This window comes from Neodiprion lecontei, chromosome 6 (assembly GCF_021901455.1).
Source record: "Neodiprion lecontei isolate iyNeoLeco1 chromosome 6, iyNeoLeco1.1, whole genome shotgun sequence".
Lineage (NCBI taxonomy): Eukaryota > Metazoa > Arthropoda > Insecta > Hymenoptera > Diprionidae > Neodiprion > Neodiprion lecontei.
The window spans coordinates 20148128-20171544 of NC_060265.1; the positions used below are offsets into that span (position 1 = coordinate 20148128).

The 23417-nt window shown below is 40.3% G+C and overlaps 1 protein-coding gene across 1 annotated transcript; it reads right to left on the reverse strand.

Annotated features, from left to right (window-relative positions):
* Positions 1-2306: 2306 nt before the first annotated feature.
* LOC107223258 (cyclic AMP-responsive element-binding protein 3-like protein 1) lies at positions 2307-21336 on the reverse strand. The gene is made up of 5 exons (XM_015662881.2): positions 20771-21336; positions 15513-15978; positions 14173-14435; positions 13539-14085; positions 2307-5817 (listed from the first exon to the last, which is right to left on the reverse strand). The coding sequence occupies exons 1-5, from the start codon at positions 20891-20893 to the stop codon at positions 5399-5401; spliced, it is 1818 nt and encodes a 605-aa protein (XP_015518367.1). The 5' UTR covers positions 20894-21336; the 3' UTR covers positions 2307-5398.
* Positions 21337-23417: the final 2081 nt, after the last annotated feature.

The window sequence follows — 23417 nt, forward strand, 5'->3', positions numbered from 1 at the left end:
TACGAACCATTTATTCAAAAGCTAAAAACACCAGCCACTTTGTAATAATTTCTACCGAACATTGGGTCGTATTTTTCCTTCGTTTAATGGTCCATTCAATATTTCCTAAATCTACATCAAAGAATAACAAAATTATCGAACTAATGCACCCACCTATTTGATTTTTCGAATGTTATTTCTTTAACATCAATCGATTTGTTCACTTTCCTGGTCGATAACCTCAAGATATAAAAGTCTTTCTTAACTACCGCGTAAAGTTAATTTCAACTTATTCGATTATTAATATATTTATACAGAGCGATATTCAAATTTTTTATTTAAAATTTGCCAAATAAGCGCATGTCTTCATTTCGATGAGAAGGATTTAAACGTCTTCATCTATGAAAGTGTCTTCCTGAAATGATTTTGGGAAATCTTTTGAGGATATATCATTTACCAATTGTATGCGACCTTTAATCTGACATCAATTTTTTAAAATTGGGCACCTCGAACAATTTATTGAAATTAACAATTCAAGTCTAATTTGAGCAAATTCGTATATAATGTATGACTGTACTCCCTCCAACGAGACACAAATAGACAACCCAGTATCGTATACGTACAGTTTGGGCCCCGTGTATTATTTTTATTTGGGAAATAAGATGGATGGAATAATTTGAACACAATGTGATGCGCAATTTCAATGTTTGTAATGTTATATGTATAAATAATATGTTTATTAGTCGTTAGATTTTGAAGTTATGCATACGATGAGTAATATGTACAAATAGTTACACCAAAAAAAGAAAACATTGGTAAGTAGTGCATGGTATTAGTCGCTGTCGGTGGAATTTGGCCGACCATTTTGTCTGCGATTTTGTCTATGTTCACAATTTGTTTCTTCCTCCATTGCGCGTTTAACAAAATTGCTCCCGTGTTGGGTTGTCACTCGAGCAACTCCTTCTTCAAGCAATCACCTCACGTCTGGCAATTTGAAGGTTGTATTATTGGTTTTTACCTACCCCTTGACCATCGATCACGCCATTTCGATCGGATCGAGCTCACAGTGATACGGCGGAAGTCCGAGCACCGTTTTATTAGCTTATCTTGCCGTTTCATCAATCACGTATCTATTTAATTTTTCCGTTTCGAGTCCGACGATGTGCAGGAGTTCAGCCTTCGCCATTGTATCGTCTACTTCTTTCCCTTTGCTTTGTAACCACTCTATAATGAGGTCTGCTTTCCTCCACATAGTATTTGGTAGCTTCTTTGGTCTCACGGAATGATACGGGGCATTGTCCATAACAATCGGCCATTTCGTCAAGGGATGGTAAAACCTTTTCGAACCATTCAAGGAATGTATATCCCTTCGTTCCGTGCATAATAGCCCACCAGGTACGAATCCCGCTGCTCTGCAGTTATGTAGAACAATTAAGCGAACAACAAAGCGAACAATTAACCAATCGGATTTTCGGGTCCCGTTGTCAAGCCTCGGAGAATTGCGTCCTTTTGGCGTCCTTACTGTCTCGTCCATCCAAACCCTGCTTTTGCCCAGGTAATAAATCGGACGACCCTGTATTCGGTATCTTTTTATTGCTCTCAGAAAGTTTCGTCGCCACATAATGAGGTCTTGTCTCTCAGTTTGGACGCAATTACGTTGTCGTTTAGTAAAAGTGAAATTCAATTCCGTCAATAATTTGTGGAAGGTCGATCGCTTGAATTCCGGAAAGATCTACGGCCCCGTTCACAGCTTGTAGAACTTTTGTGTACGTAATATTCCGGCATGACACGTGATATGTCGTAGCGTGTAATAACATGTTTCTTAAATTGGTCTGACGGTAGGCAACCCAACATCCTTGTTTGAATAATCGCCTAGAGCTAGGCAAGTTGACATACATTAATCGCTCGCATTTGTTCCTTACCAATATTTTTAAGGCCCGAGCTCTCGATGTGAACAAAACCAATTTTCTTTTTTAAATCACTGCTCATTTTTAAGTGTACCTATTTTAGCCCCAAAACCGCAGACGATACCGTAGATTTTCAAGTAACAAGATCTTGCAGTTGGAAGTAATGTGAATTCCGAAGAATGTACATTCCAGTCAGGGTAAAATTTGTAGTAAGAAATTTAATGATTTATCTATTTTTGCGTGAGAATGAATTGAAATTTGAAAATAAAACTACGGGTTAAATCGAGCGTCTTGATAAGATCAGGTAAAATCTCCAACGTAATATTGAGTAATTCAAAATTGACGGGAAGATTTACATTGGTATTCAAAAGATGAATGGTAATCAGAAAAGGTGGAAAAATGTCGAACTATCAACAAGTCTTTCGGTGGCGTAATTTTATTTATTCATTCATTTATTTATTAATATTTCTACACGCATCTTACGTCTAATTAGAGTGTACTACCTACATCCCTCTGCCATTATAGATGCAAAAATAGAACGTTGATCTATTTTTGTTGAAATTTTACAAGTAGGAATGTACGATGATCTTACAATAGACATTTGGGTTAATACAACAGACGATATAGTTAAAACACTCGGATCTGAGTAAGATATATTTTTTTAAAATCTTTACTCATTGTTTATTCTTATTTTTCCTTTAAAAATCTTATCAAGTTTTTCACCGTTTGCCCAAGCAAGTATAACGATAGTTTACACGAATCGAACTAACGTCCTGTTCCGTAGAATAAACTTGCTTCGCATCATAAGTACCATTTAACGGTGAATAAATATATTCTGCTTTCAATAATTTTATTTACAATTCGTATTCAATACGTTGTTTCTCGTTCGTAATTTATCTGCCCTCGTCGTGCTCGCTATTTTCGCTATAATATCCCGTGTATTGTCATTAAACATTAAATCATTACGTCTGAGAACAAAAAGCACGGTGAAAATAGGAACGACGCTATCAACAACAAAAACGGTAACATTGTACGCATGTCGCATATAACGTAGATATACTTATAACATGTGATTTATATGTATATATATATATACATATATGTTTTTGTAATATATGTATTTATAATATACGCTTCGATTTAGGTATAAAGTGAAATTAGCATTAAAACATGATAAACTCGCGCATTGGCGGTTAGTTAATAATACAAATAATAGTAATAATAAAACTAATGAATGGTGAATTTGCATTTTGAATAGGTGCGGTGAACAAAATATATATAAGTTTCGAAACAGTCTTTAATACATGTCTAGATATAATGTAAAAATACACATCGCTCTAGTTGGATCATAGCAAAATAACATTAATTACATTATTATTAGATATCCATAATATGTTCATACAGACAATTTCAACGTCACCAACGACCGTTATCGTCAGGTCATCGGTAAATCGCTAGCGACTTTCGTAGCGTCATAATTAATGATTTATTATTCCCTTTGTCCAAACAAACGATAAAAAAAAAGTAACAAAATAAACTCTTGTAACCACGCGAAATAAAATTCGTATATTTAAAATAATCTTAAAACTAGAGTACTTCGATATAATTTCACTACCTTTTATGATCTGAATATTTACAAAGAGAGAAAAAAAATTACAATGAATATATTTTAAATGAAAAAAATAATTCTTCGCTCGAAGAAAAAAAATATTGTATTCTTACACAGAGAATTCGTCGACGATTAACTTCTTATAAAACATTCACGTTTTTTAATCCAAATATCACCGTACCTTTCAAAACTAAGGCCGATCTCTGTTAATTCATACATATTTCGTTATCGTCTTAGATTTCGGACTGTTTCAAAACTTTACGCTTTCATCCTCGTCGTTGTAAAATTTCCTTCTGATCTTTTTCTTTCACTCAAATCGGTAAGAAACGATTCCATAAATATTATAATCACGCTGCTCAACCGATGTTCCATAAATCAGTTTTTACGCGATTTACGCTTTTCTTCTCGTAAAATTAGAAACTGCAGACAAAAAAAAAATATACAATATATATGTATAGGTATACAGAATGAGTAGCTAACGGTCGAAAGCACGGTCTTACATACAGGTCTGGAAACTCTGGTGGTGGGGGTGACTCACTTCTTGAGTCCACTTTCAATAATTCTTAGATTGGCCGCAAGGGTCGCTGTAATCTAGTAGGGTCACCCGTGTCACCTGTGAGCGACAGAGATAGAAAAAATTTCTCTCTGTTGGCGCAAGCGCGCTACAGCCTAATAACGAAATTTGAGGTTGTGTAACTCAGCCCTACTAGATAGTAGCGACGCAGTGCCGAAACCGTAAACTACAAATTGATTCAATATCTGCATATCGCATGCGCTCAAATTCTAAAGCAAATGCAGTTGTTTTGTCAAGTTGACCAACCGTCGTAAGATCAATCGCCGCGATGTACGTAACCTCAAAAATTTTGACAGCTAATGGTGGCAGTTGTGCTCACCTTCGGTCATTCCTCGATTAATAATTTTTACAAATAAAAATGTTCGCAATATTCAAAAATAGTTCCAACGGCCAGAATCTTTCATCTGTTACAGATGCTGACAAAATTTTTGAGGTTACATACATCGCGGCTACTGAACTTGTGACGGTTGGCCAACTTGACAAATCAACTGTATTTTCTCTAGAAGTTTAGCGCATGCGCGTTAGATCATTCGACCGTTAGCTACTCACTCTGTATACCTATATAGAATGAAAGTCGATGAATGAAATGATTGCAGCACAGTTGCGGCAGTAAATTCTAAAACTTATTGTTGGGACTAAAATTGCTGTGATAACGACCGTTTGATGCCAGACAATTTCGACACATGCCTCTCCACTTTTTTCCCCGCATAAATCTTACGTGTGTGCATAATATTATATCCTGTGTTGCATAAATGCCTGCGCGACTCCCTGTGTAAATAGAATACAGAATCGCTGCATGAATTCCTAAACCCAGACAAGCCTTTACTTACATGTATTACGACGATGATGGTGATAATAATAATAACAACAACAATAAGAGCACGACGAGGCTAAAAAGCTCAATAAAAAAGTAGATAAGAAAATAACGTCCGTAAATAATCTGAACCAAATATGTAGGTGAACGCGAAGTGTGATATACATTACATATTGTATACCTATACACATACGATGTATAATAATTACTGAAATGATCACCGATGAGAAAAAATATTTCCAACGGTATCCGGACCGATGAGAAATGAAGACCGAAGATCATAATCGCCACTTCCGTACTTCTCTTTATCATTTCCTCTACGTTATATATCATATATATTATATATATATATATATATATATATATATGTTTATTTTTTCTTTCCGTATACGTAGTCCATGTGATATGGGAAAAAGCGGCGACTCTGTGCTCCGGTGTCTTTGAGGTTTTTAATGAGAAAAGGAAAAATTGTGTGTAAAAAAAAATATCGGTCAATCGTCGTCTCTCGAAAACTTTCATTGTTCCTGTGGAACTTTTAGTAGGACCGTTCTGGTCCCGTCAGCGTCGGAGATGTTTATTTTGAGCTCGTTCGTCAGCGCCTCGAGCTTGTCGACGATCTTCGTCGCCGCTTCGCCCCCCGGTTTTGGCGGGGGCCAAACGTCGTCGAGAGGAGGTTCAATGAACCTTCGTCCCGGCTTCACGTCGCCCCCCGACCCTTGGCCTAGGGTTCCGCCAACGTATTCGTACGGCGACGTCATCTTCGACGCCGGATCCGGGTCCAGGCGGGGGCGTTTTTGCGCCGGAACCGCCAAAGCTGGACTGTTGTAGTCGTGGTCGAGAAGGCCCTCGACTTCCTGGAGGAGCTCCTCGCCGCACTGCAGCTGAAGGTCTTCGCCCAGAAGCTGCTTCGTGTAAAGCAGGCTGCGCGATCGTCCTGCAAAAGATATTTTTATTATTTACAAGGAATCGATTTTGTGTTTTACTTTGTTTGCTGGGATTAATCAGTTGGATGTTTTTTTCTCTTTCTCTTCTCGAGAATTTTTCAGACCTGCGACAAGTTTCCTTAACAGCATAGTTATACAGAATTAATGATTCTAGTAGTATTTCAAATTTTCATACATTTTCTATTACATCTATTCCTTACATGTTGAGTTTGCATATTTTTCTTCACAATATTAAAGATGTGTAGCTCGTTTTTACGACTTATGCAAATAATTTTGAAATTATTTTTCACAAAAAGGTGCGAGTATATAAAGAATGGATGATCAACTATTTTCGACGGTGTTTTACGAATTAAAAAACAACTGATTTAAATCAGCTTTGGTCACTCATACGATAGGGGATATGGCTGTAATACGGCATATTATCATTTGACAAAAAAAAAAAGAACAATTCAAGTATTGCGCAGCACTGTTCTGAGTGTGTCCTAAAATAATGTAATCGTTATTCAAGGTAAAATTTCAAAGAAGCAACGAAGGGGAAAAAACGCCGATTCAAATTGGAGGCAACAATTTACGTGTTTAAAGTTTAGATGCCGCAGTATTTGATAACGACAGTATATGATTAGACTGACAACATTCAGCCTTGGGGATGTTTATCGCAGGTATTTTATATCGTTGAGGAAGATCTTTGAGCCAATTGTGTAAACAATTAGAGCTAAGGTAGATACGAGTATAAATGTGAAATGATGATATAAAGCATTTATGTCTGTCGCTTGCTACTTCCTGTATCGGTGCATTATATTTTTCTCGTGAACCGACAGATCTTGAAAATTATGTTAATTCGACGAATTCGATGGTTGAGTAAATACAATTACAAAATTTTCAAACTGGCGCAGAATTATCTATAAAATTGAGAGAAATTCGCTGGAAAATCGAATATAGCGGGGTGCAGAACGGAAAGAAATAGATTTTATCAGTTTTGGCCAAAAATAGTTTAAATATGGTCAAATTAAAACTTTCTACTATGATGCGTCACAATATCTATGAGAAACGAGCGGGTTTAAATATATTCGAAAAAGTGACATTTTACGGATAATTGTGAGAAAACTGTAGTGGTAAGAAGTAATAATAAAGAGCCGGTGAGTTGACGAAGAGAATCTGTCATATGTATATATGTATCTAATACGCAAAGTTCGAAACTAACAATTGCAGTAAGCGTTATAAATTATCTCTTTCGGAACGCAGCGTTCCAAACAACTGACGCGTACATTGGGTCAAGAATATTATTCCACGACGCGACGCGGTTAATTGCAGCGTATGTGATGATCGGGACTGCGTGATGTAACTGTGCAATAAACGAATGACAAAGTAATAAATGAATCTGACATGAGCAGCTGTGTACACTTGCCCGCAGTGATTCTAAGACGTCTAATTTTTTCGACGAGTCCGTTACGTTGGCAGTGCAGAATTCCCTAGACTGTTACTATGCAGAATCAGCCCGCAGCGCCACCGCCGGCCGATCACGAAACAGGCTCAGCCTTTGTAAACATAATGTAACCATAGGGATATTATACATAGAGTAGACAAGTTACAGCGGTTTGCATAAGGGGAAAGGTCGGACGGGCATAAAGAGAAAGAAAATCATGCGACCGGTTTATTCTTTTTTGCACACGCATTTACGCATGCGTCAGAAGCATAGATCCGCTCTATACCTCTGCGCAGTAAAACATTGCGCGTGCTTGTTAGAAGAGGTTAGATAGATCGCTCGATTTTCTCTTTTGTTTTATCACCCAGTCGCCTGTGCCATTCACTTGTCTACTCTATGTATAATATCTATGATCTACGTAACCCATGACCATCGAATCTAACTCAAACAGCACATTATGTAAAAAGGGAATAATCAGCTTTATTCCCTCTAGAAATCTTAAATTTGGCCACTTTATTGACTTGAAGAGTAAGCGTTTTGAGTTTTTTTAAATTTGAAAAATAAAGATTATTGAAAATTTATAGTATTATAGAAAGTAATGATCAAAAATTAAAAAAAGAAAATGAGCAAATCTGAAAACTTTTGCCGGGATGCTATTTTTGTCTCTTTTTTCCGGTCAATAAAGTGGCTATTACAGTTGAGTCGGTAGTAAATAACAAAATTCTACGTTCGTGAGGGTTTTATGTTTCGCAGCCGGCCGGCGGTAGCGCTGCGGATTGATTCTTTGTTGCCAACGTAAACGACTCGTCGGAAAAATTAACTGTCTCGGAATCACGGCGACCAAGTATATACGAACTGGAGGGGATCCGAGGACTGAGTAACGTTCGAGTCGTTTGAGGTCGCGGCTTCTAACGGTACGCGCTTGCGGGATACTTACAATTAGCGATGACTAGTTTGTATGGCTACCAGTTTTACCGTGACGCACCTAAATAACTTGAAAAATCGATGTACTTACGTAGGTCGATTCCGCGAAAGATGCAGGAGAGATAAAAGAAAAAAGCTAAACGCGATAAAAAAGAGTCCCTGCTGAAACGAGGGCAGAAAGCTTCCATAGTTCGACTGTTTAGTCGCACGTACGATAAGCTATCTAGATATGTATTTCTGTCACATACGCAATGCAATACTTGTCGTATCTACAGGCGAGTACTATCTACGTAATGCGACGTCCGTATTTGAACATATGAACGCGATAAAGATCTTCATCTCGACGATTTAGGCACATCATGGGCAAAAATCTTCGATATTTGACGACGTTTTGTTTACACATCGGTAGGTGGTTTATACGCATAGAAGATGCGAGTATCTTTGGCGAAGTTACGCGGTTGCAGCGTCGGTGTTTGACTATCGTGAAGAGATATGTTACAGGGACTGTAATTAATTTGATTACTAATCGAGACGCGAGGTAAATGTATAATAGAAACTGATTGCAAACACTGGTATCTTATAAAACGCTAGTTTTTACAAAGAAAAACATACAAGGAATCACGAACATGCTGCTTCGTACGTCTATAGGCTTGTGTCGATTTCGATTCATCTCTTCGTCACTCCCCGAGCAAGGCCTTTTTATAGTGCACGCTGATAAAAAGCGATAAGAAGAATGAATCGAGGAAAAGTAAAAAACAAATTCAATTAAAACGGATAAAAATCTAATTCGATAACCTATTATGCAATTCGGAGAAATAATTATACGAAGTTGAAAATTTTGTATGCGGGAAAAAAATTGAGACCAAATTGAAAAAAAAAAAAAAAAAACCACAGTATTTGCAACATCGATATACACATACGAGGTCTAAGTTAGTATAAACGTTAACGTAACGAGACTTGTTGAAAAAATAACCAATTCACAACCTTTAAATGAATTTGCAGGTTTTAATTTTACAAAATATGTGGTTTACTGTATTTCGAACAACGCTAAAACCGCATAATTACGATTTTACACGATTATATCAACGGTAAGAACTTCAACCTCACAAGTACAGAACGTGTCGATTGCGATTGCGACTGCGAGGAGATAAAATTCCTTCAAGGCATCCTACACTTTGTTTTTCAATCGGTGTCCAGAGTTCGGAATACACACAACGTCGGATGAAAATCAGTTCAGTGATTTCTTTCGTCAAATGCGACGGTTGGAAATGCTCGCCAAATGATCCGCACATTATTGCGAACCGAAGCAATCCAAGGAACAAATAAATCTAGCATAAAAAGAAACTGTATCTTCTATTAATAAAGACCGTGTCAACAAATACGTGCATGGAAGTCGGTCCAGCGATTTACGCAACGTTTCTCCTCGTCAGCAGTGACGAAGAAATTTGACCTCTTCGGGTGACAAAAAATTAGATAGATAGAGAGGGACAGAAGCTCCGTGCCTAGTTACCATATTTCACCATGTTTTGGGCCTGACGGTCTGTCATACGAGCTCGGAATATTAAATTATAAGTAGCTCGCTCGTTCTCCACTTTAGGGCCGATTGGTTAGAGTAAAAAATTCCTTTCTCCTTACGGTGTCAATGAACTAGCTTGCCCCTACCTCCGCAGTTGAAAAGTTATTATTCAACTATTAACGATCAATCGTTAGCATTTTCGCGAAATCTGACGTACACATAGATACCTATAACCCGGAGAAAATTTATACCGAGGTAGAAAGAATATGTCTGGGAAACGGACCGAGGAAGGAAGTGTTCGGGATAAAATTCCCGTTAATCCGGGGCGTGAAATCTGGGCTATTATATCACCTCGAGCGGAGCAAGTTGTACAGCGCATTAAATTTCGAAGCCCGAGACCAGAAGAGGAGAAACGGTACGGTGATAACGAGAGTGTGACCCGTAACAAGAGGAAACCGCAGGCGACATCTTATCTCGGTTTCTTGTCAGACACTCGGAGCAGAATGCGAGGCTCGGTTAGTTGGTGTTTTTAATTCATAGAAAAGTGATCGCTTTGTGAAATATGCACCATTTTGTCCCAGTCGGTAACGGGGAAAAATGCCGACACACGCTGTCGGTGATGATTAACGATTCGGTCTCCGGTAACGCGAACGATAGTTATTATTATTATTTTCTTTCTAACAACTCAACGATTGATCGAGAGCGATTAATTTGATACACGGAATTAGAGAAATTCGAGAGAAAATTTTTTTCTAGAACTCTTTCATTCCGTTCTGAATTCCTGAACTAATTTGGAAAAATGTTTCACCTCGTTAGTGAGATTTATATCGATATTTATCGAGCAAACAGTAACGCGATGATTACGGTTAAAATTCTACAAGTGGTACAATGAAAACCGTGAAAAAGGCGGAAATTTCTATTGCTTAGAAAGTGTGAAGAATACTTACAGGTAATATCTTGTGCGATATTCGTTGTTCTTTAATCGTAAGAATCAATCTAAATAAATTTATCTTCGTTCATCGGATACGAAAATTGGCGATTTTTATTTAAAGCGAAAGCGTCGGAATTCGATATTTTTATACAGTTTTACGAGATTTTTTCGAGCATTTCAGGGTAGAAGATGAGGACGAAAAAAATAAGTTATTCTGTGAAATAAAAAAATGTGTACACGTTGTTACGAATCTCATTGTAAGATTCATATTCAATTCGTGAATGAGAACTCAACTCTCCGTACCGAGGAGATACTGAATCTGTATATACATGTAATATATTATAACTGTTCAACGACTAATCGCGTCGGAGCAATCTTTCTAGGTTACTTTCACTGTAAACTTGTATTAAATATCCTTGCGTCCTGTAGATACACAGACAGACGCGATATGCTCCCGCATAAAGTTTACTTCTCTCTTTTCTCTCTTGCTCGATATTCGCCAGGCTTAGGTTTCGATTCATTTGCAAGTAAGCTTTGACTAAAAGAAACCGAATCGGATCCCATTTGACTCGATAAAAACCGCGATCCCGTTGATATTCACTGATTCCTATCAATCTTATATCGGTACTCAAAGGCTAGGCATGGCTTCACCGAATGAAATTTCCCAAATCGCTGTATTGTAATAAACAAATTGCCAGGTTGAAATGTTGGGTGAATAAAATTCATAGAATTTATCGGTCAAGTTGTAAAGGAATAAAGTGAATACGTATAAAGATACGACGATTGCAGGACTACAAGACTCCAATAAAGAAAATATCCGCACTGCTTTTTAATGAAGTTGATTAATGTCTGGTAAATTGAACGTATGGCTATTAAATTATTAATTCGCGAAAGGAAACCGGGTCCCGGAGTGTTACAATTCGATCGGAGGGACAGAAGCAGTGTTTTTTTTTTTTTTTTTATTAATGTTTAAATACAAACTGATCCGTACTTCCAAGTTTAATGATAAAAGTAAGAGGGCGAGGAAGAAGAAGAAGAAGATCTCCCTTCCCAAGTCCTCGAGCCTTTCACAATCTCGTCGGGTTCAATGTCCGGGGCGACCCGCGATCCTCGTCGGTTCAGGTGTGTAAACCGCGTATCAAGCAACCAGCCAACGGATTTTGAAGAATGCTCTACGTGCGCGCGGACACGTTCTTTGAGTGTGGTATAAGATTGTTCAGGTACGAACGGCATTTTACCCACCGGAAGAGAAGCTTCGTCACCGGCGAGGCTGACTTTGACCGTGAAACTTTTTTCACTCCAATACCCGGCGCTAGGTAGGTCAGATGCTTAACCGTCGTATAGTTGGGCTAGAAATGTGAACGCGGTGAGAGGAGTTGAGACGTTGAACGTTGAGGGGATTGCTAATTAGCTAAAGATCGACGATAATTTTGATTAATTTCATTACGAGGTAGTTGTGCATCCGGTATTTGTGAAATTATTATCGTATACGTAAGCTGTGCAGATCTCTTTAAAGATGAAAAAATAGAAAGTACTGGTGATAATTATAAACGAAAGCTTAGATATCGATGATTCGTTTTAAATCGTTGAGGAATCGATGAGAATCTAGTAGAATTTTAACCATTTCGAAGCAATTTCAAATAAAGCGTCGGTATCTGAGCCTTTGTTTCCAGTTCTAGTATTTTATATTTTTTCTATTTTTAGAGCGATGTTCGTGGCTTACGAATATATAATAATCTGATAAGGGCTGAATGTTTAGCTGTCTCATAATAGAATTTACAGAAAGTATCGAAATTTTGTCGGCCAACCTAAATTGACGTCACGCACGAAATAAAATTAAATGTATACTTAAAGTTTTTACGACAAGCTATTTAAGAGAAGAAATCAGCAACGAAGATTTCATTTGCACGCTTCGATTTTAAAATCTAGGACACCGTATAATACATCCTGTTGATTAGTCGAAAAGTAGAATCGTTGTAGAGGAGGTTGGGTTTCGTATCTCAAGAATCGCTGACGTAATTCTCTATGCATTCTACCGCAGGCCAAAAAGGTTCTCGTGATGTCAGACTCGCAATCAGCATTCGAGCCTTCGGCGTCTGAGAGCCCTGAAGCTGGATTTACAAAGAGACAGAGAAGGTCGGGACATAATATCGAGAACTAATTTAGGTCAACGCGCCTGAATTCTGAATCGAAAACATTGATACAGAAAAAAGGAGTTGGGAACCACGAATTTCAGACAAAAAAAAAAAAAAAAATCCGGTGGTTGACAACAGTAGAGAGATTGCACAATTCCACATGTTTTTTTTTTATCGACAACGAAATCATTTGAACCATATTAAAATCCATTAAAATCTTTTTTATCGGTTTGTTCGTTGGTAAAAAAAAAAAAAAAAAAAATATCTGTCAAACAAGATCGTCATAGGTTAGAAATGATAAACACATGGCTTATCAAAACGTACATTATCGTTATCTAAAAGCTATTCCATTTAGATTTAGAACAGAATATGCTAAAGTCCCGAACATTATCGTAACGATGTGGTTTTGATTTATGTATAAAGAAAAAGTTGCTCACGATTGTGTCTCTCAATTAAATGTGCTTAATTTTCTCTAACTCGGGGGACATTCTGCGAACGAACGAAACTTGAATTCATTCCCTCAACTTGCGTCTCCTTGTTTTTTTTATTTATTTATTTATTTTTTTCGGCGATGTTTTGACTCGGTTGTACGCTGTAAGAAAAATTCAGCGCGGACTTTGATAGTTTATAATTTGGTGCCGATCTGAAACTATCCGATTCTTAACAGTATAGTAGTCCACACCGACTAATTTTCGTCAATGTGAATACCGATTTTTTTTTCTCACGGTACGCAGGTAACATACAAGGAACGCGAAGAGCGACGAAACGATTGAAATAATTACCTGCGAGCGGTGGCATTTTCTCCGACTGCTCCTGTTCCTGCGCCAGCTCGTTGCTGTTGGCGCTGGAGTGCGGGCGAAGGTTCGGCACGGCGACGAGGGCGAGAGAAAGCAGAAGAACCATCAGACAAGTCGCAGGCTGTGCACTTTTGTTGCTGTTCTGTATGAGGGTTTGCAGCCTCTTTAGCTGACCGGCGAGACTCTGGTTCTGGCTCTGGAGGGCCTTGATGCGTTTAAGGAGAGTCATGTTTTCCTCGGTGCACTGCTTGACGCGGTCCTCGAGGCCGTCGACGTATTCCTTTTTCCTCTTGCGCGAGTCCTGGGCGGATATCTTGTTGCGTATCTTGCGTCTGATCCTCTTAAGTTCGCGCTCCTCGTGCTTGGTGAGCGGATAGTGAGTCGGCAGGGTGATTCCCTCCTTCTGGAGCAGTCGCTTTTCCTCGCTGTTCAGCTTCAGCCGTGGATACGGCGACGTTTCCGGTTCCGAGCTCACTTCGTCGCTCGATATTCCACCCTTTTCGCTACCGGAATCGTCCTGCTTGATGCTCACCTGTTTCGGAAGTGGCGGTAATTTGACGGATGTTATTTTTTACACGACGTAGTGGGAGGGAGAGTGCCAAGGGCTGCGGAAGCTTACCGACAACGGTTTGCTGATCACGTTTCCCTGGTTGATCTTAAAGCCCTTAAGATTCCTCGCCTGCGTCGCGTTTATGATCTTTATCGTCCGGACTTCCTTCATGTCCTTCAGGCTTACCGGAAGGAGAATCGATCTCGGATTTCCCGAACCGACCGGTGTCACCCGGATCAATTGTCTAATGTTATTACGTTTGTTACTCTGAAGATTACGCAGGTTAATCGTCGCTTCCGGTGGAATTTCTGGCTGGTGCTGCGCTACGACGTCTGGAATAGTTAGAATTCGGGTTATTTGTACGTTTTGCGAACTGCATTAAGTTATGGAAATGTTTGAAAATGAGGATCGATCGATCAGTTTATTCTAAATCATCGACGCTGAAGTTAGAAACGTTAGTGTATCGAAACGTTGAGACAAAAATTACTCTTTAGCACCTTTAGAATACCTGAAAAAGTTGAATTTACAAAATCTCAGTTTGTTGACGCTGTACTAACGGTTTATTAAATTTCAATTAATCCTAAACTTGCAAAATAACGACTTTTTCCAAAGATGCGTCATCACAATAACGTTACAAATTTCAGTCCGATCTAAATCTTCGATTCTAGTTTCGCGTTCAAGGCTAAAATCCAGTAATAATTCGCTTTTTTTTTTAATTTTCTGAAGATTCTTGTATCGAATTTTGTAAAAAATTCGACTCGGCAATTCTTCGGAAATAGGTTTAACAAATTTTCGTGTCAAATGTGCAGAGTATTTGGTAATCGCGAAGAATATAGACCGCAGCTCGATAATGAGGTCAGAGTACCTAGATGTGAAATTGGCTGAAGACGGTTGTTGTATAACATACGTATAAGATACTAAAGCGAAACGAGGCGCGTCGCGAAATACATCGCACAGAGAATTTACATACGAGAAGATAACGCGTCATCTGTCAGGTTAATTTACGCTAAAAAACTTTTCCGTCTTGTTTGTCAACGACGGAATAAATATCGCCTGAACAAAGTTGAGAGATAAAAATTTACGATCTAGTAATTAATGTAACACCGAAGTTGTGTTCACACCCCTTAAACGACACATCTTCGAACTACAGATAATGTTCTTTATTTTATCTTGACTTCAAGCGAAGGTTGAGAACAATTTTAACGTTTTTCTTTCAGCGTACCGCGTTACTGTGAGTACAGAGTCAAGTAACAATATTTTTCTGTATACGAGCCTTGCAAGCTTTCGTCTTATTTTTTCCTTAACTTTGTTCAACGTGCTTCGACTTTGTCAATACGGAGAACCCTTTCAAATCGTGGTTATCGCAATTCCCGCGTTACCCTTTTGTAAACAACAAGACTTTTACTCACTGAAATTGAGGGTCCGTTGCTGCTGTTGCTGAACGACGAAGGCCTCCCGGGATTGTCCGTCGGCGATGTTGTTCGGCTCGACAACGTTCACGAGGGTTTGTTCAAAGTCCATTTCCTCAGTCGCGTCCGTCCCAGGCGATCCGAGGTTAGAGCTCATCACCGATCTGATCGGGCTGTCGATCGGACTTTCGGGGCTTGATTCAAGGGATTGATTCGGGCTTTCTATCGGGTCGAATTCGACGAAATCCCGAGGGCTGTTCAAGTCGGAGTTGAATTCTATCTGCTCTTCCTCAATCGGCAGCAGCGGGCTCAGCTGCTGTTCGCACGAGCTTAAAGCACTCGAAAGCCCGCTGTCCGATGACGAGGAAGGAATTGCAACCAGGTCACTGTCTATCAGATCGAACTGGTTGTCCAGCTTGAATATCGAGTCCAGGAAATCGTCCGGATTCGTCGGCCATTCTTCTGTCTGAAATGCGAACAATTTTCTTTGTTTTAAAAGTAAAAAAACAAAAAAAAAAAAGCCGCAAGTAACTTGCAGATTTTAGCAGCTGTGCAGCTAAGAATTTCACGATTTGTGGAAGATTTAGCCGGTTATTCGAGTCAAATTTCTTATCGCAATTTGGTGATAAAAAATCCTCAGTTTTTGGGGGGTCAGTCCAGTTTCTTCGTTCACTTTTTCTGCACAGAGCAAAAATTTACGATTTTCAGATCGTAATAGTTTTGGATTGGAACGAAACAAGTTTGTTTAAATAATGGTAATAAATAAAGAAATTCAATACGAGGTTAACGAAATTTTGGAAGAAATCTGGTCATTATTCAACTTCAGAATAATTCTAAAGGAGTTGGATTTGCGAAACGTGAATTTAGATAAGGTTTGCTGAATTCCAGACCACCCTAAATTTTTGGAATGACAAGTTTTCCCAAAAATTTCTGCTCGCAATTCAAGCTGACAACTTGATTTGTTAACCGGAAAAACCGTTGAAGACTTTCTCAAATTGGAACACAATATTTGTTTCATCGCATAAATATACCTTAGAATAAATTGTATGAAAAATAGAAGTAGGCCGTTCAAATCGAATCGAATTTGCCACGTTTGCTGTATTACAGGCAAGAATAATTATTCGCAATCAATAAAGCGACCATTATATGGCGAGGGTGTAATTTACTGGCAGGACAAACAGCAGGCGCCACGATTCGCGACAGTGAAAAACGTGCGAGGGCGTGATTGACAATCGATTTATCGATGCGCGCGTTCAGGGATGCGGAAAGACGATAAGAAGCTCGTTTCTCTGCCCCCTGAGAGAAAGGTGGCGCGATTTTCAATTCGGCTATCATTTCGTATCAGTGTAACCAGTCGATCGTTAAATAAATTCTATTAAATCGTGCGCTGGACCCATGCACCATAATTTGCTTCCGCCCTCGTTGGAATATACATAACAATAAATCTTCCTAAAAATATTCAAGAAAACAAAAATATGATACGAAATAGCACATAGAATTTTATGTGGAAACTGGAGTGCAATCTTTTTATCTAACGTAATTATATGTATTTTTTTTTTTTTTTTTGCAGGACATACGCGGTAAATAATATTTCTGCAAGCTGACTATGACGGCGGAAGAAGGTGGGAAGGAAAGTTATCAGAGTGTGGGAGGATCGTACGAAGGTACGCATTTCTTTATTTGTCTTCTTTTAGGTCAGTTGTTGCAAATTTCTCTCATCTCGCTGTCTCTCTTTATCCCTCTGTCATTATCTCTCTTCGCCGCGTAGCTATTGTATCCTTTCTTTTTTGGAATAGTTCGATTATCGAATCAATTGGTTGGAGAAACGATGAACCGAAATCGCAGATTAATCGGTTAATCAAAAATCCATGTACAGCTTTAATCAGTACATGGATTGAGTCCGTGCCTCGGTCCATAAATTTCTGGTCAGAAACTGGAAACTTCCGGGAGCGAGCTTTTGGACGAGCAGGTTTATCGATCTTCTTTGAGAACGACCAGAGAAAAGTGGCAGGTGCAGTCGCGATGTGAGATGACCGTTGGGTCAACAACCTAAAACTATTAGCTAAAAATGGTTATTTTACGATGAAATCAAAGAAAATGTTGATGCTTGGGCTTGCTTGCCTAAATATTTTCACCAACTTTAGGTGCACGCTGTATAACGTATACATTTACGGTACCGCGAAAGATGATTCATTTGAAAAATAATTATTTTTATTGGACCAGACTATGTACCGCAAGTTTCTATTTATTCCTACCAATTGACGCTGCACAACATCGACGAATAATTTAAACAGTTCAGCGCAAGGATAATAAACAAGGTGACGATAAACCGCGTTGTCAAAATTGTTTTATCGATTTTTGTTGGGTTTTGCGGCGTTATCATTATACAATTTAACATCGCGATGGGAACCGACTCTGCAGAAACAATAATACTTGTATTTAAAATACGTGTATGCACGAACAACAATTAACGCTAATTAAATTCATCCGGTATCAAACCATGAGAAAGAAGAAAGGTGAATTTATTCTTCCCTGCCGAGTCGCTGCGTCTTTGCTCTAGATATCGCGCATGCATTGTTTGTCCGTTCACGCTGGGTCTTAGGAAAATGGAATAATAAAATTGTGCTCATTGCAAGGGATAGCATTGCTGTACAGATACACCAATTAAACTCGTTGTGAGATCTCGATTCTCTTAATGCATCGAACAGTCGGGTTTATAAACGCTCCAGGGTCCCGCAAGTTAACGGGTCCTTCCCCTCTCTCTTCAGTCCAAGAACGAAATTACACACGGGCTGCAGATACTGGGCACATTTGTTGTCCCGATCAAGATATTGCCTTTCTATACGTCGCATTCCTCATAACAAAATGTCGGACGACATTCTTGGAGTGTCGGCTATAATTCTTGAAGATAATCGAGAAAGTCTTTTTCCTACGGGACTTTTTTTTTCGTCGAATCGTAACGAAAATCGAAGAATAGTCGTGAGCTAAGAACTGCGGAATATCTTGAGGATAACGACGATGAGTCATGCAGTCACGTACGGTCTTTACGATTAGACCGATCTATCCTCCATCTGGAGATCTCTCTTGCGAGAAGTGCGGGTGCCGTCTTTTTCAACCTCGTGTTGAGATCGGTCTTCCGTCGTTGCTTTCAAGCGCAACGATAATGGAGCCATTTTGAATTTCGCCTTTCACTCTGCTTCTCGCGGTGCCGAGTCGCTGATTCTTTTGATCGAGAAAAAACATCGTGTCCTCGATTATGCACTTAATCACGCAGGCAAGATCGGAACAGCGTTTGAAAAATGGGGTGAAAATCAAGTGTATGAAAACCACTCACCGCTACCCTCCTAATTGATTTCCGATCAATTAGTGGACGGGAGAATCGAGTGTATTGAGTTGTTCTCATTCTGAAAAAGGAAACGGTATTCAGTAGAATAGCGTTTAGCCTCGGTTTCAACGATTCTACCGTACAGAATAATGAAAGTCCCGAGTCCGATTCCTCCTCGACGGTGAATAAGTGAGCGGAATGACGGGTCATCGCTGCTACGAATTAGCGGTAAACTTTCATGCTTCTAAGTCGTTTTCGCGTCCGCGTTCCAGGTTAAGAAATTGAAAAAAAAAGTGGCGTATTCAGATAGATTGTGAGACCACGTGGTAATAAAATGTCAGTTTATTATCCACTTGAGTTTCTGCAAATTAATGCTGCTCGATGTGGGCGCAAATAATGTTCCAGGTGCCCGCATGTTTACCAAATTATCACGATATTATTCGAAACTTGTACCGCAGCACGCAGATACGTGTCATGTATACTTGGAGTGTGTCATAACTGTGCGGCGAAACAGTTTGAAGTTTTACAATTAGATGTAGACTACGTAGGTGCAAGGTTTGGAGTTTCGTCGCAAGCGGGACTGACCAGGATCCATGCAGACATCAATTGTATGCACGCGAGTAACATGTGACCCGGAGAATTCGGCAGCAGAATGCGCGATAGCAGCGAGTCAATGAGATTGGATATAATACGAAGACCGGAGACTTGACGCTTTATCTCACTGGTAAACGTATTCTACGCAACACATGTACGCTATTTATTCAGCTGTAGAAGGCACTGCGCATTGCGTAATATACTAATTATTAAGGAGATAGGGAACAAGTTATCGGGTAAAACAAATTTCCGAACGTTGATGAATATTGAGGGACGTTTGCGGAGCACTTTCACGGTGCGGATTGTTAATCGTCTACGGTGTTTAATGAGAGACATTTTAAAGATGATGGAAATATGCGCGAACGAAGAAACTGTAGAGGCAAAACATTCCTAGAATTTCCAAAACCTGTCACGGAATTTTCATTGACTCGGTGCGCTCTTTAAGCTGCTGCACGTGTTTGAGTACAATGAAAAAAGATTATCGCCGATCGGCTTTGCGGAAGTAGGCAATCCGCAGTGCTAAGTGAAAGTGTAGAAAACAAACTCGTGTGCACGTAACACAATGATCACCGACGGGCTTGATCTAACAAAAGCGCAACGAATCATCGTCAATCGTTTCTCAGCACCGACTGGCCAATGTTTTCCCCTCATTTCTTTTTCCCGACGATCAGCGGCGATCGTGGACTTCGGTCGTGGTTAATCGGCAGCTCGAGCACACTTCTAGGTATACGTATATCTGGTTTTATAACGATTGCCGATATACACGCAGATACGATCGGTTGACCAAAATGGCGGCCATCAGCGAGCGGCACGTGTGACGGCGGGTTAAAATCTCGCCATATGTTCAACCGAAACGCAAAGCGGCATGATCTAAGCTCGGAACTATCGGTATTCCCTTTGTTTCTTGGGGTTCAGCGGAATACGGCGCAACTTGTTGCGAATCCCGGTTTCTATTTCTGGTCCAAACTCGCTGTTTTGACAAGCGTGCATATAGCGAGCGTGGTCTACTTTTCGTCGAGGCGCGAGCCGGCGTAGGTTCGAAAATGAGTCTGCTAAAACGGTCGGAATTTGAATCCCGTTCCAAAGTTCTCGATTATTATTCTCGTGGTTCTTATCAGTGACGTTAATCTTCGCGATTCGCGATCAGAGATTGCGAATCGGTGCTCTTGTTTGTTTATGCCGTCGAGTGCAAACCGAGCGTCTGTCCGTTTGACTCTCAGGAAAAACCATTAATCGTCGAACGGTGTTATCAACGTTTGTACGAATGTACGTAGACGGGAAACCGGCTTGGAAAAAAGAAGCGCGATGACGCGATCGGACCGGACATTTCGTCACTCACCGCTATAGCGTCGTCCCGACAATCGTCGTCCATCAGAACGGACTCGTGCTTAACGTCTTTTAGCATCGGATCCTCCCGGTCGAACAGGAGGTCCATCAAACTCATGTCCGAGGACAGCGACATGTTCGAACGTCACTTCGGGTCGCTTCTCAGGCGGGGGCGGGAAAATACAAACTCGTCACTGCCACTGGCGCACTGAATTGTACCCGCGACGATCTCCCATCGATGGAAACTGCACCGAACACGACCCGCACCGCGATCGCGAGGTAACTGACAGCGGTTGCGTTTCAGTTTTTACTTCCGCCCCTCCTCGACGACGCGATTATTCCCCACCGCCTCCTCCCGACGCGCCGACGACGGCGGCGAGCCAACGGTTCCTTGAACTTGGAACGGCGGGGCGGAGTGCGGATCACCCCGGATGCACCGACCTTCGAAATCTGGATCACTCGACCGAGGAGACGAAATGAGATTTTTCAAATTCGCAAAGATTTTCAACCCTCATTGGACACGCGATAAAAAACCGCGGCTAAACGCGACCGCACAGCCGACTGCCAGCGTGTAACTAATTACGTCACAGCGTCGCGGCGACTTGTAAGATTCCCATTGGGCGAGCCTGTGAAGTCGATAGCTGATTCGAGGTTTTTCCTCGGCATCGGAGCGCCTCTGACGGATTTTTCTCGCGGACCGCGAGACTCGGGGATGAACCGTTTCCAGCCGGTGCTGCTGTCTCTTGGATACTCATGGTACCACTCGCGCAGCAAATCGGATGGTCAGAGTCAACGTTCCGCTCCTGCGGTCTGTTTTTCAAATTCAAATTTAAATTTAGGCGCCAATGCGGCTATTGCGCGGCAGACAAGTCGCCGGGATCGCTTTGGGCTCGTTCTAAGTATCGTTGTTTGGAATTTCGCGAAAGGGCGTTAACCGGTTGTGCGGTAAATGGAAAGCTTGCCTAGGTATTCAGGGGCTGAGGGGAGGTGGCTTGGCCAACTGAACTTTTACTCAGGTTAACGAGCGGTATCACTTATGACGAAACTCATTGGAGTAACTAACGCAAGCGACGCTCTTTTCGGATACAAAAATAGCCCTTGCTCGTTACTTTCGGCACTATTATACCGCTCGCACTTAACCCAATCGCATGTAACTGTAACTGTGTTTAATCGACTAGTTTTAAGGTTCTGTTGGATACGAACCGATTGTTGACTTGTCAGTAATCGCTGACGATTTCATATATGGAAGAAGCATAAAATTGTTTATATCGTATAGTCAATAGAAGACCCTCTTATTTATCGCGTTCTCCACGGTGCGACGATGACCGTCTCTGCATACCTGTTCTTGAAATCGTCTGGGGTTGATTTGATACCTAAAACCAAGCAATGGACAATTCGTAATCAACGAACTCATAAAAAATCGTAATTCATCGCTTTCAATTTGTCCATGTAGTCGGATTCACATAGATCGGTTCCGGAACCCATTTCAAACGATTCCAGACTCTCAAGTCCAAACGCTCATTCACCTCTTCATGTTATTTTGTCATAAAATCAGAAATCATTGTGCAGGTATGTAAAAAAGGTGGAAAGAAATAGGTATGGTATTTTCTCAAAATCAATGTTATGTTCCCAAATCTGATTTTACACATTTACCGACACCCATTTCGACAGTCCAAGATCCCTGATTTGGCCACAAATCGTGCAATCACATTCTTTTGATGTACAATTCGCAGAGTGACGTATACGTGTCACATGTATTCTATAAAAACGTTCTTGCGCGAGCAAGTTGGGGTTAATGCGTGTTGGTACCTATTGCTGAGCTTTTTAAATAATTTGACTTCCTCGGGTGCGGCTGGACTCGCTGGCATCGGCTTTAATTTGGTCGAGAATTGCCGAGCACGCGCTATTGGCATTATTGCCGCAATTTGCACGTATGTCCATACGATGCATACACGTTCACCAAATACTCACGCAATCCTGGATGTACGGTCGTATCAGTCGCGCTAAAAATACCAGGCATGCGCCTGTGGTGCTGAATCTGCTGCAATGTTGCAAAATCTATACACCAAACTATAATACTTGTGCTATAATTCGTGTTTGCATGGCATTCCTGTTTACCGAGAGACGTGTTACAGGCATATCGGTTAATGTTGTTTTTCACAATGGTATTTGCGAATTGGGCAACGGTAAGAAGATTCGGAAAAACGGACTGAAAAATGATGGGAACAGAAATTGTTTATACCACTACAAGGACAACGTCGTCTTATTTTTACTAGAACGAATACTCAAAGTATTCGTGTTTATGGTCTTGCTAAACACTTGTGTCAATTATGGTCTGTTACGCGCAACATACGATCGATACTCGTAGAATTCGTACCTTATTGACGCATGACGAATAATGGTATAACGTCGCGGTGCCGAGCGGTATGAAAATAAGTCGATTATATGCTTCGATGCTTTCCTAATAAAAGAAAAAAGCGGATTACGAATTTCTATACCAGAACGCGATTTGGTACGAGCAAGCAGGATCAACCGCGTAGTTTATCACGAGACTCTGGGAAAATTTTTCAACGACGATTACTTACGTTAGAACGTGTCTGATTGAAAATTCTGCAACAGTCAATCGATTACGAATGAATAGACGTTTAAATTTCGGTTAG

What these genes read in the sequence shown, in the direction of transcription:
- LOC107223258 (XM_015662881.2), bottom strand. Translation starts at nt 20,893, where the DNA reads ATGTCGCTGTCCTCGGACATGAGTTTGATGGACCTCCTGTTCGACCGG. An exon ending in GCAACGGACCCTCAATTTCA is followed by an intron (nt 14,436 to 15,512) that starts GTGAGTAAAAGT and finishes TAACTATTCCAG; the next exon opens with ACGTCGTAGCGCAGCACCAG. An exon ending in TGATCAGCAAACCGTTGTCG is followed by an intron (nt 14,086 to 14,172) that starts GTAAGCTTCCGC and finishes CTTCCGAAACAG; the next exon opens with GTGAGCATCAAGCAGGACGA.